The sequence below is a fragment of the Dipodomys spectabilis genome, unplaced genomic scaffold (assembly GCF_019054845.1).
Source record: "Dipodomys spectabilis isolate Male_0828 unplaced genomic scaffold, ASM1905484v1 ptg000108l, whole genome shotgun sequence".
In the NCBI taxonomy this organism is placed as follows: domain Eukaryota; kingdom Metazoa; phylum Chordata; class Mammalia; order Rodentia; family Heteromyidae; genus Dipodomys; species Dipodomys spectabilis.
Window position 1 is genome coordinate 12,802,169 of NW_024870785.1, and position 13,877 is coordinate 12,816,045.

Consider the following 13,877-nt stretch of genomic DNA (forward strand, 5'->3'; position numbering starts at 1 on the left):
GGATCATGACCCTCCTACTTACCTCCTCTCTGCCATGTAGTTGGGATCACAGGTACGTACCATAACACCTAGCCTGGTTTAGAAGGCCTTACTAAGTTTTGTTGTTGTTATTTCCGAAGTAGCTGAGATTATAGGCATGAGTCACTGCTAAGCCCAATAGTTATTTCAAAGTCAAATTTTTCATGTACAATTAAAATTTCCTGACAATACTGTATATAGCTCCTGCTATCACCTACCCAGATTGAAACTGTAGTATGTCTCCCTTGCGGATCACCAGTCTTCAGAATTTTCTAGAAGGAAATGATAATGGTGGAGCTTCAACATCCAGCCATGGTATAAATCGCTATCACTTGTCACACTGTGTGTTTTCACTTTCTTTTGATCACAGGTATGATCTGCTCCCAAAAAAAATGTGCTTTTGCTGTTGCAAACCTTAATTTTCATTCCTCCAACTGTCTTTTTTGTAAGCATTGTATTCCAAGGTCCATTTCCACATTGGGCCCAGTCACAGCAGATACTCATAAGCCTGAAGTAAGGCCTCCATTTGGTGTTCCTAAGTTGGTCATCACCTTGCATCTTAACTGGTCTCTGCTTCAAGTGGATTTTAAGCTTTCCTGAAGCTCATTTTGCAAGCTCAGATCCCAGAACAAGATTTTCAAACCACAACTGAGAGTTGCTTTTATCTGGCTAGCAGATCCTCTACAGTCAAGTGATGCCTCCACCTTTCTCATCTGCAGAATGTCATGCTTAAAAGTTATGTGAAAGAACATGTTCACAATTCTCCTGGAGATACTACGGTATTCTTAATAACCCTGGAAAATAAAATAACTGAATGCTCAAAGAAAACGGAGGGCCTAATTCTATCCTTCTAAACAGTACAACTGGAACCATACTATAGACCAACTTTGCTAACTGCAGTCATTTCTCAGCTGATCTAATATTAGCAATTTCAAACGGTACAATCCATAAGTTAATTATCAAATACTGAGAAGCTCCTAAATGCTAAAATTCGTCTCTTTATCTATACAGATATCCTGGGAAGACTGACCGAAAAATGCGAAATTCATTCATGTCAAAGTCTCTTATTGAGAAGGAATCTGGTGCCACACACTATTGTTTTTTGAGAATCTATTACAATGGATGCTTTCCCCACGTTATAGCTACATATGCTGTTTGGAACACATGTGAAGTGGATCCTTAAAAAACTTTTTGAACTAAATGTTTAACGTGAAATGGCCAAGGTTTGGCACTGAATCATGTTATTTTTCAATGATTCCAATTTTTCATATTATTTTGAAGCTTCAAGAGGCTTTTATGTTTATGATAAATAACAACTAACATTTAGGCATCAATGTCTGCAAAGCACCCATACATACAGTATTCTCATTGAAGAGAGCAAATAAAGACAATACAAAGTATGCACTAGCAATGAAGTAGAATATTAGGAAGAACTTAAAGGTAACCAAGTGTCTTTGTGTGCATTTAAAAAAATAATGTAAAGTATTTCAATCCTGTGTCACCGAGCCTCTGGAATACACAGGGGGAACCCACTTCAGTTCTGCCTGTGATTAAGCATCACTGCCCACCGCAGGAGGGCCGAAAGTTTCTCTGGTGCGCGTTAACTGCACATCCTTGTCAGCCATGCAGGTATCACAGCCCCACACTGCCGATGCTTCCGCAGTAAGGAGGCCATATGCTGTCTCAGTCATCCCCGTGCAGATGCGGTGGAACCACTTCTGACAGGAGGCCTCACAGAGGATGGCATCCTGATCGTCATTCACTTCATTTGTGCAAATTCCACAGGGATACACAGGGTCAGAAGACGAATGGCCATGGCGGCTGTGGTGGAGGGAGGATTTATTGCTTTTCTCGGCACTGCACACCTCAGCTGCACCTCTGGGGGGCCGTGGCTTATTCTGTGTCCCATTTGCATGGCTGTTGTTTGTGGCTTCAGTGCTACTTGAACGGCTGTTCTCCGGATTGACTACATTGTTTCGGGTAACATTTTTCAATTCAATATTACTCTGACTCCCCGTGTCATCCATATTTAAGTGAGGTGGAAGAGTGGAGGAATGTTGACTTGTGCTTTTGGTGGCTCCTTGGGGAAAGTCTTGTTTCGGAGGTGGTGCTTTTGCTTGACCAAAAGTGTTTGGAGGTGGGATAAAAGAATGATTTGATTCTAATGAAGAGGTAAAATTTGAGTTATTTCCAGGGACAAAATTAGATGCCAAATCAGGGTTGGATACTTGCCCAACATTCTGTGGAGGAATCTGACTGAAGTTTTCAGTAGGATTTTGTCTAAAGTGTTGATTGGGTATATTAACATTTTGACTTAGCACATTATTATAAGATGGATTTCCAAAACTTGGATTATCATGTGGCCCAAAGTTAAAAGCATGAGGTCGATTAAAACCCATGCCCAAAGGATTCTGAGGAAATGGGTGTGGCTGATTCCTGAGTGAGTAAGGGCCACAGTAGGGAGAAGACATTCTTGGGGGGACGTGTGGTGGCATTCTGAATGTGTTATAGCCTCCAAAGCCAGGATAACTGGGGCCAATATATGGATTTGATGAAGGTATTGGTTTATAGGAAATAGTATTATAGTTGTCATCAAATGGATTAGCAGCCACTAGATGGTCAGAGTTGGGATTTGGTGGTGGAGCATACTCAGACAGTGGAGGAAAAGAAGGTCCCTGAAAAGAGATACAAAGTAAAGCATAGGTTCTTGATCAAATAAGTCATTATGAGTGTCCCCTCTGTAAACCTATGAATCTGGCTTCAGTCAAACTGTTCCTACAATGTTATGACCACACAACTTCCTCACCTAACCTTTCAATCACAATTATTTATTTGTAATTATATTATACTTATTGATAAAACTATCTATGTTCCTTTCAGTTAAGGAATAAAGACAGGTGCTGGTGGCTGATGCCAGTAATCCTAGCTACTCAGGAGTATGAGATCTGAGGCTCATGGCTCGAAGCCAGCCTGGACTGGCTGGAGATAAGTTTCCAATGAATTACCAGAAAATCAGAAGTGGCGCAAAGTGGCAGAATGCTAGTCTTAAGGAAAGAGCTCAGGAGCAATGTTCAGGCCCTGAGTTCAAGCCCCATAACCACACACACACATAAAAGAAAGGGCAGTCGGGCAGGTGGGTAGGCAGTCGGGCAAGCAGGTGGGCAGGCAGGTGGGAAGGTAGGCAGGCAGGCAGGCAGGCAGGCTGGCTTTTTAGAGCTCAAACCCAATGACCAGTATTTAACTTTTAAAAGAAGCTTCATTGTCATTAATTTTCCTTAAGGATACCTATATATAAAATCATTCACTTAAAACAAGAAAGCAGTCTAATTAAAACTCCTTTTATACTCTCAAATAATCATAAAATTAAGTAACAATAAACAGGAGAAAAACTTTCCCCAGTAAACTTCAAGGAGCCACAATTAAAGAAAGTATCTTCAAAACATTAACAGGCCTGATAGCTGAAATCTAAACTGCTGGTTTTAGTCACACTGCAAGTTTAACAGATATTGGTCAAAAAGTAAAAAATAGGGCTGGCTGGGAATGTGGCTTTGTGGTAGAGTGCTTGCTAGCATACATAAATCCCTGGGTTGGATTCCTCAGTACCACGTAAATAGAAAAAAGCCGGAAGTGGTGCTGTGGCTCAAGTGGCAGTGTGCTAGCCTTGAGCAAAAGAAACTTGGAGGGGCTGGGAATGTGGCTCAGTAGTAGAGTGCTTGCCTGGCATGCATGAAGCCCTGTGTTTGATTCCTCAGTACCACATAAACAGAAAAAGTTGGAAGTGATGCTGTGGCTCAAGTGGTAGAAAGTTGGCCTTCAGCAAAAGAAGTTCAGGGACAGTGCCCAAGCCCTGAGTTTAAGCCCCAGGACTGGCAAAAAAAAAAAAAAAGTAAAAAAGGAAACAACAATTTCTAAGTAGAAAACATATCCACAGCTTTTATCACCAAAAGAGTGCTTCAGTTTATAGAATCTACATTAAATCTATAAACAGAACTACAAATATTTATATCTTTTAACAAACTCTAGATTTCAGAACCAGTATTTTAATTGGCACGCCCACACTTTCTCCTTGCACTATCCATAATCCACACACAGCCAGCAGTTATGTACAGACCACCAAACCTAACAACTGCTGCACAATCCATTATCAGGTTCTGAATGAAGAGAGGAAAGCAAACCCATTACCAAACTTCAATTTCCCTTAGCAAAAGAAAATCGTTACCAAAGAAAATACCAATTTACCTGTGTATTTGCCTTGCGTTTTTTCTTATCTGGACTTCCTAGTTGTAGACCTGGTCCTCCTAACCCATCCAGTCCACTATCACCACCTAGAAAGAAAAAAATAATCCTCATGTATCTACCTGTAAGTATAACAATTTGTAGATCTCATAGCAATATCTATTTTGTTTTTGTGCCAGTACTCAGGGACTGCATATTGTTCTTAGCTTTTCTGCGCAAGGCTAATGCTCTATCATTTGAACCACAGCGCTGCTTCTGGCTTTCTGGTGATTAATTGGGAGATAAGAGATTCATGAACTTTCCTGCCTAGGTTGATTTTGAACCTTGATTCTCAGATTTCAGTCTCCCGAGTAGCTAGAATGAAAGGTATAAGCCACCAGCGCGTGGCCAGCAATATCTATTATAACCTATGTACTAGCGATGTTGCTGGTTTTTGTCAAATACCCAACATGAACAATTTAAGGGAGGGAAGATTTATTTTGGCTCACAGTTTCACAGGGTGCAGTTTATGGTTGCTTGGCCCCATGTGATTGGGCAAAGGATGTGAAGGAAGAGCTTCTTTATCTCATGAGAGACAGAAAGTAGAGGACGGGAGAGCGATTAGGAACCAGGTGAAACCTTCACAGGCATTGTCATTCCCTACCCCAGCCCCACCTACTCCACCCAGCTCAGCCCTACCTACTGAATCTTCCAAAGCTCCTCACTAGTTGAAACATTCAACACATGAGCCAGTCTGTGGGGATACTTCACATTCAAACCTAACATCTATTATTGTTTCCTATTTTTGTCAGATAAAAATAGTCAAAAAGCCTGTCATACAGTTTCATGCATCTGTTCCCTCCATATTATTCTTTCAGTTAAAAAAAAAAAAAATCAAGTCTCCTTTCTACTGTTTTGATTCGTTGAGTAAGTCTTGCTCCATACTCCAGGCTGACCTTCAGCTCATGATCCTGACTGTCCAAGGTATGCACACACACAAGGTAAGCAGTCACCCTAGAATTCCGACTATCAAACGAGTGATCAACTTTAGCTCTGATGATCCATTAGGGGATGCAAAACAAGGATAATTGCGTGTGCGCGCGCGGACGTGCGCGCACACACACAGCCAGTCTTGGGCTGAACTCAGGGCCTGGGCACTGGCCCTGAGCTTCTACTGCTCAAGACTAGCACTCTACCACTTGTGGATGCGGTACTGAGGAATCAAATGCAGGGCTTCATGCATTCGAGGCAAGCACTCTACCACTAAGCCACATTCCCAGCCCTGTCAAATATTTTTACATTTTCATTTATCTTATAAAGTATATCTAAAAACCATCTGGCTAGGTGCTGGTGTAATCTTAGCTGTTCAAGAGACTGCTATATGGACAATCTTAATCTAAAACCAGCCCATGTGGAAAACTAGAAGAGACTGCATATCCAATTAACTAGCAAAAAGCTGAGTGACTCCAGCAGTATAGTACCAGCCAGGAGCAAGCCAGCTTCTCAAGCAAGAGGCCCTGAGTTCAAATCTCAGTACTGCACACCCGAAACAAATACTTTCTTTTTTGTTTCTGCCCTTTGTTATTTCTATTCTACTGAGGAAACATACTTGCTGGAAAGTGCCACCAGTCTGTCATCCCCAGTGACACAGAGAAGCACAGGGCACAGGTGGGAATATCACAGCCCAAGCTAGCTAGGCATAAATTGAGATCTTACCTGGAAAATAAACAATGAAAAAGGGGGCTGGAGGCATGACTCAACTGGTAGAGCACTTGCCTGTCAGGTTCAATCTCCAGGATTTTGAAAAAAAGAAGAGATTTTTTTCCCCCCTAAATGCAGTGAAAAACCAATGAATAATTTTATGGAAGAGGCCACTGGAATACAGTGGCTGGAATGTTGGGCCCAACAACTTCAGTTATTTGTTACTAACTAGCTGAACAAATTTTAATGTTGCTTAACTTCCACGAGGTAAAGAAGAAATGGGTGAAACTCCTCCTCAGCCAATGATTGGGCAGGATAGCATGAGCCTTCATGTAAGTTTAGAATAATAACATCTAATTTAGAGGGTTCCTGAGAGAATTGAGCCAAATGATCCATATAAACCACTTGGCAACACACTAGGTGAGCACTCCATAGATAGTAGTTACTTAATACTAGCAGAGGCTAGGTGAGTGGATTAAGGACATTGGGGAAGCCAAGAAACAAGGAAGGGGCTGTTGTAATGATCAAAGAGATAGGCAAACCCAACCTGAACAACTGATTGTGGAAAGGCAAAGGGTTCAAGTTATTGTAACAACAGATCTTCTAGGATATTGTGTGGGAAGGAACAGTAACTTTGGGCCACTAGATAATGATCATGTTCATTAAGATATGGAATACTGGGGGTTGGGAATGTGGCTTAGCGGGTAGAGTGCTTGACTGGCATGTATGAAGCCCTGGGTTCAATTCCTCAGTACCACACAAACAGAAAAAGCTGGAAGTGGCACTGTGGCTCAAATGGTAGAGTGCTAGCCTTGAACAAAAGAAGGTCAGGGACAGGGCCCAGGCCCTGAGTTCAAGCCCCAGGACTGAAGAAAAAAAAAAAAAAAGGTATGGAATACTGGCGAGAGAATTCCCATCTCACAATATTTCATTCAATATGCCAAAAGCAAAATTCATTTGTGTATTCCTCCTAAATCTACCCTTTCATATGTGCGTGTGACACTATTCTAATGGCTTTTCTCCTACCTGAGAAATCTAGTATATTCTCCCTTTCAAGATCCTTCTTTTTCCATCTGTTTCCCAAATGTTAGTGTTTCCAAAGCTTGTGGGTCTTAATGCTTTTCTGTTCTCATGGTTCATTCCCTCCATGGTGAGTTCATGTGTTCCCAAGACATTAATTAGTATTCACTTGTTTACTGACGATTTTCAGCTCTATTTATGGCTCAATAGGTAGCTTCAGTTCCAAACTATGTAAGCATATCCCTTGGAATATCCTGGAGTATATATTGATTCAAGGTTTGATTCCAAACTTACTTCCCTGATAATTTGCCTAGTTCTTGAACCAATTTTAAAAACAAAAATAGAAACAGAAACCTTTCCTTTACACTTTGTCTCACAAGCTGTTCCTCCCCTATTCTGTAACTACACAACCTTTAAAGCCTCTCCAATCTTTATGACATTTCTCTCATAAATATACTAAAAAGTGGAGAGCTGAGGATTACAGTTTGAAGTCAGCCAGGGCAAAAAAATTTGTTGAAACTTTTATCTCTAAATAAGCAGCAAAAAGCCACAAGTGGAGCTGTGACTCAAATGGCCTTGAGTGAAAAAGCTAAGGGACATCAACCTAGATCCTGAGTTCAAGCACCAAGACCAACATACACACACATAAAGGTAGAATGAGGAACAGGGACAATCAGAATGCAACATAAAGAAATAAATGAACAAAAGAATAAGCAATTTTTTCTTTTCTTTTCTTTTCTTTTTTCTGTCGGTCGTGGGGCTTGAATTCTGGGCCTGGGCGCTGTCCCTGAGCTCTTTAGCTCAAGGTGAGTGCTCTACCACTTGAGCCCAGCACCACTTCCCGCTTTTCCTGTTTATGTAGTGCTGAGGAATCGAACCCAGGGCTTCATGAATGTGAGGCAAGCACTCTACCACTGAGCCACCTTCCCAGCCCTGGAATGTGTCTTATAATCACCAAGAGCTCAGGTTTTGGGGGTAGATTAACTAGTAGATAATATAAAATACTATGCAATTTGAATTAAATACCAGGACAAGATCAAGACCACAAACCAGCTTCTTCTGGTCCATGTACGCCTGCAATGTAAGTTTTCAAATAAATCTGCATAAAGAACATCTGGGGACCTCACTAAAAATGCAGAGAAATGTCCTAGCAATCCTAATTCTGAGGGCCAGGATTCTATTTTAATGTCACAGGTGGACTCTGATGCTTTTGTTTTACAGAGCACACTATGACAAAATCTCCCATCATAAATTTGTCAAATCTAACTTCTACTTAGTTTCTTTTTTTTTTTCTTTTTGTCAGTTGTGGAGCTTGAACTCAAGGCCTGAGCTCTGTCCCTGAGCTATTTTACTAAAGGCTAGCACTTGAACCATAGTTTCACTTCCGGTTTTCTAGTGGTTAATTGGAGACAAGAGTCTTAAGGACTTTCCTGACCAGGCTGGATTCTAACCGTGATCCTCAGATCTTAGCCTCCTGAGTAGCTAGGATTACAGGCATGAGCCACCAGTACCTAACTTAAATTAAGTTCTTAATGATTCATTTAAATTGGAAATGTGTATCTTTATCTTTAGTGTGTGTGTATATACATATACACATATATATGGAATCTGTATCTTATCCTTGTCTTAGCAAATGAATTTGGTATTAATACACATGAAATAAATATACAACCATTCTTAATGTCTATCTGTATACAGAAGTGGATGAGAAAGAATTTGGGAAGAACTGTTCAAGAGTTAATGTGCTAGGGCTGGAGACATGGCTCAAGTTCAAACCCCAGTACCACCACCTATAAAAATAAAAAGGAGGGCTGGGAAGGTGGCTCAGTGGTAGAGCGCTTGCCTTGCATGCCTGAGGCCCTGGGTTCGATTCCTCAGCACCACATAAACAGAAAAAGCCGGAAGTGGCGCTGTGGTTCAAGTTGTAGAGCACTAGCCTTGAGCTGAAGAGCTGAGGGACAGTGCCCAGGCCCAGAGTTCAGGCCCCATGACCGGACAAAAAAATAAAAAAATAAAAAAATAAAAAGGAGCATATGCCCTAAAAACACTGCATAATACAAACACTAACAAAAGTTCCAGGACAGTGAATTTCAGCAGAATTGTGCTTCAGAAAAGCTGACAATGACATTCTAGTAGCTTTTGTGGGTTATAAAATAATCCAAAAATGCCTTTTACATTTATATATTATTAGAAAATGACCTATAAAACCTTATGAGATGAAAATACTGACTTGATGAAAATACTGACATTTCCTTACTTCTGGCACTTTACTCACAGAATATTCTTTTTTTTTTAGTTGTGGGGCTTGAATTCTGGGCCTGGGTGCTGGCCCTGAGCTCTTCAGTTCAAGGCTATCACTCTACCACTTGAGCCACAGTACCACTTCCTGTTTTCTGGTGGCTAATTGGAAATTAAGAGTCTCATGGACTTTTCCGCCCCAGATGGCTTTGAACTATGATCCTCAGATCTAAGCCTCCTGAGTAGCTAGGATTACAGGTGTGAGCTATGGACGCCCGGCTCACAGAATATTCTTTTTTTTTTTTTTTTGGTCGGTCGTGGGGCTTGAACTCTGGGCCTGGGCGCTGTCCCTCAGCTCTTCAGCTCAAGGCGAGCACTCTACCACTTGAGCTACAGCGCCACTTCCGGTTTTGTGGTGGTTTATTGGAGATAGGAGTCTCACAGTCTCTCCTCCCTGGCTGGCTTTGAACTGCGATCCTCAGATCTCAGCCTCCTGAGTAGCTAGGATTACAGGCGTGAGCCACCAGCGCCCGGCTCACAGAATATTCTTGAGTTAACACCTAGCCAAGTTGTAACACGTAAAGTGTCAGACTTTCAAGCAGCTATTGGAACAAAATGAACACACATCCATGTTCTTGATCCTCAACAAATACTCATCCATTACACTTAGAATTATATTTAAGACTACTAATTACAGCCAAATGCTAGTGGCTCATGCCTGTAATCCTAGCTACTCAGGAGGTTGAGATCTGAGGCCTGTAGTTCAAAGCCAGCCTGAGACAGGAAAGTCTGTGAGATTCTTTTTTTTTTTTTTTTTGGGTCCGGTCGTGGGGCCTGAACTCTGGGCCTGGGCGCTGTCCCTCAGCTCTTCAGCTCAAGGCTAGCGCTCTACCACTTGAGCCACAGCGCCACTTCCGGCTTTTTTCTTTTTGCTTATGTGGTGCTGAGGAACGAACCCAGGGCCTCATGCATGCAAAGCAAGCACTCTACCACTGAGCCACCTTCCCAGCCCTCTGTGAGATTCTTATCTCCAGTTAACTACCAAAACACTACAAGTGGATCTGTGCTCCAATGGTAGGTAGCCCAGGCCCTGGGTTTAAGCCCCCAGTACCGTTATACACACACACCAAGACTGATGATTAAGTTCAAAGCTAGAAATCTGATGGTTTTCTTTTTCTTTTGTCAGTGGCGGGGCTTGAACTCTGGGCCTGGGTGCTGCCCCTCAGCTCTTCGGTGCAAGGTTTATGCTCTACCACTTGAGCCACAGCGCCACTTCCGGCTTTTTTCTGCTTATGTGGTGTTGAGGAATCGAACCCAGGGCCTCATGCATGCAAGGCAAGCGCTCTACCACAGAGCCACCTTCCCAGCCCCAGCTTTCGTTTTCTTTAGCCACAAAGCACTTTATAATGATACACCAAAAATGTCAGGAGAAATATCCTATCTATCTCAGAAAGTTCTATTCCTTAAAGGCTTTGGCAGCACATAACCACAAACAGAAAAAGGTTAAAATAATTCATCAAATGAAAGGCTAGGCTGACACTAAACCTTTTAAAAAACTGTTCTGCCCTAAATTACTTTTTGTTTAAATGACTAAGAAAATAAATTCCTACGTACTCTTTGAGGCAATGTCTTTCGGATACTAGATTATCAGTGTGTCACAAGCCAGTTCTATATATGTTTAATCTGTAATCATACAGACCAGAAACATCAATGAGTGACTGCAGCCCTTGATCTCAGTATCACCTAAATGGAGATTTTTTTCTACTAAATTAATTATGAAGTATTTTAAGCACACATCCCTTTTTTGTTCTTTGCCTTATTAATATCCAAGCCAGGACCTTGTGCAAGCTTGGTGTGTGTGTGTGTGTACACCCCATTTTGGATGAAAGAGCAACTGCAATAGATTCCTAGTCTCATTGATTTAGCCTTTATTCTCTACGGTCTACGTTTTACACAGCAGTCACAGAAACCCTACTAAAAATGTCACCTCAATCACTGTTTTGTGCAAAACTGTACAGTCCCTTTGTCAGAGTTAAAGTCTTAAATGGCACACAAGGTCTCCCAACACACAGCCACCCCAACCTTCAGCCCATCTCTTGTGACTCTTCCCTTGCTCATTTTGCTCCTTAAAACAACTTCTTTGTAGTTGCCGGAATACAGTGGGCATGCATAGATATGGATGTGGACGGATAATGGATGGATGGATATGTAGATAGCTAGGTAGACAGACGAACCCAGACCCACGGCCTTTGCAATTGCTGCTGATTTGCCAAGATTGACGTCTTCCTAAAACATAACCTTATGTATAATCCCTGTCCCCCTATCTGTTTTCCTGATTTATTGTTACCACAACACCTACATCTTGCCATTTATACCTTTCCTTTATCCTAAGTTTACCCCCACAAGATTGTGAACTCGTTCTGGATACAGATTGGTTTTATATTCACTGCTGGAACCAAGGAGTGCCAAGAACAGTGCCCAGGACATAGTAGATGCTCAATAAATAGCTGCTTAATGACCCAGCGGTAACATTCCAACTTCAGGACTTCCCAGCTTTAAATCCACTGAAGTGAAAAAGCACCCCCATCTTTGCAGATGGCATTTGGGCTTTTTGCAGTTGCATGCAGTATCTTTTGTCTAGTTCATCGCTCGCTCTGACTCTTCTTGGCAAAGACAGCAGTAACAACAGTACTCACTAGTCTGCTAGGAACAAAACGGATGATGTATAAAAGCCATTTTCGGTGATTCGGTTTTTAAACATAAATGAATGCAGAAGGCACCTTTTGGATGAATCTGATTTCTTTCTCTCCTTCACCCTAAGGAAAACAAACTATGTGATGCTTTTTTTGGGGTGGAGGAAGGGGGGGGGGAAGCAGGGGTCCAGGAGAGTCTCACAAAACCTGCACACCTTGAAAAGCATAAACTCTCGTGCCATGCAACTTACTTTTCTGGGGGGTACTGGGGGGGGTGCATGGATGGAGGTCCTGAACCGGGGGGGGGGGCACCCACACACACACACCCCGCTTCCCTCCATTGTGCCGCGTCTGGGGGAAGGGGGTGAGGCGGCGGGAGGTGGGAAGGATGCGGGAGGGCGGCACACAAAGTCGGGGTGACCCGGGAGGCGGGCGGTGCAGAGTTAGGCCGTGGACGGAGCCCCGGGGCCTCCAGGCACGCGTAGCCCGGATCCACAACTCCCCCCCCCCCCCCGTCCCCCGCCGCCCCGCGCCCGGATCCCGCGTCCCCCGGTACCTCGGACTCTCTTCAGCGCGATGGGGTCCTTGTCCTGTTCCGCGGACATCACCGACCGCGGCGCATGGCTCCCAGGCCGCGGGAATCCGGTCTCCACGCTGCGGCGGCGGCGGCGGCGGCGGCTCCTCCCCGACCCCGGCCCCGGGCCCCGCCGCCTCCTGCGGCTCCTCCGCCTGGCGGGGCCGCGGCGCGGGGCTCAGCCCCGGCGGCCGGGGAAGGCGGCGGCGACGCGGCTGACTTTGCAAAGTTTGGGAGGAGGCCGAGGCCCGGCGGCGGCGGCGGCCTTGGGGGGCGGGGGGTGTGCGGGGGCCGGCGGGGCGCGCGCGGGACCCCGGGCCGCGGACCCCGGGCGGGGAGGCGGGCGGCGCCCTCACGACCCCCCCCCCCCCTCGAGGACGAGGAGCGGGAGCGGGAGCCCGGCCCGCCGCCGCCGCCGCCGCCGCCGCCGCTCCCGGTCGCAGACACAAAGCCCCCGGCCGGGAAGCCGCCGCCAGCACCCGCTCCGGGGCGGGCGGGCGGGCGACGGACGTGGCGCGGCCCCGCGCGAGGACGGGCTCGGGGAGGGGAGGGAGAAGCGGAGGCCCGGGGGGAGGGGGGGCGGGGGGGAGGGGGCCGCGGCCTCGACCCGCCCCCCGCCGCCCCCGCCCCCGCCGCGTGCTCCGCCTCGGCCACACCCCCCGCGGCCCCGGCGCGCGCCCCCACCCCTCACCCCCCACCCCCCACCCCCCACCCCCCACCCCTCACCCCTCACCCGCCGCCACTTGACAGCCGCACCCCGCGGCGCTCGCCCCCGGGCCGCGCGCCTCCCTCCGGCCTTTCCCGCGCTCCGCCGAGCTCCGCGACGCCGCCACCCGACGCCCCGGCTCGGGGCCTCCACGACGCCACGCGGGAGTCCCCACGCTCAGCCTCCGCGACGCCCCCTCCACACACACACACACACACACACACACACACACACACGGACGGGGCTCCCCGCCCCCCCTCACCCCGTCTCCCCCACGTCCGGCCCCCCCACGCCCCGGCCCCCCCACGCCCCATCCCCGCGTGGCCTCGGCCGGGTCGCCAGCCTGGGTCTGGCAGCGAGCGAAGCCTTGCCAGCGGGCCCCGGCCCCCCCCCCACCGGACACCCCCACCTCCCTGGGCCGGACGCCTGCTTGTGCGGTACCCCGACTTAACAGGAGACACTGGGGTGAGTTGGGGACCCCTCGGGGGCGAGGCTGGGGGGGCACCCTGCTCCTCTGCAGCAGGCGGTGGGGATGGGGGGGGGGGCTCCGTCTGTGGCAAGGCCTTAAGCTCCCATGGTCTTGGGCCTGGGTTGGGGGTGCGGGGCGTGGGGGGTGGGGGAGAAGGAAGGTTTGCTAGATATCCTACAGCGGAGTCTGTAATCCTCCGTTCCCTAAAACGTGGCTGATGTCCACGTCCCCATCACTGACAAA

The 13,877-nt window shown here is 46.3% G+C and overlaps 1 protein-coding gene across 1 annotated transcript; it reads right to left on the reverse strand.

The window, feature by feature from the left end:
• Positions 1 to 1,416: 1,416 nt before the first annotated feature.
• Positions 1,417 to 12,555, reverse strand: Pygo1 (pygopus family PHD finger 1). The gene is made up of 3 exons (XM_042687753.1): positions 12,442 to 12,555; positions 4,258 to 4,343; positions 1,417 to 2,693 (listed from the first exon to the last, which is right to left on the reverse strand). The coding sequence occupies exons 1-3, from the start codon at positions 12,488 to 12,490 to the stop codon at positions 1,569 to 1,571; spliced, it is 1,260 nt and encodes a 419-aa protein (XP_042543687.1). The 5' UTR covers positions 12,491 to 12,555; the 3' UTR covers positions 1,417 to 1,568.
• Between the last annotated feature and the right edge of the window lie 1,322 nt (positions 12,556 to 13,877).

Excerpts from the sequence above, each read along its gene's own strand:
- Pygo1 (XM_042687753.1), bottom strand. The coding sequence starts at position 12,490 with ATGTCCGCGGAACAGGACAAGGACCCCATCGCGCTGAAGAGAGTCCGA. Across the intron at positions 4,344-12,441 it reads CGCGCTGAAGAGAGTCCGAG|GTGGTGATAGTGGACTGGAT; the intron begins GTACCGGGGGAC and ends TTTTCTTTCTAG. Across the intron at positions 2,694-4,257 it reads AACGCAAGGCAAATACACAG|GGACCTTCTTTTCCTCCACT; the intron begins GTAAATTGGTAT and ends ATCTCTTTTCAG.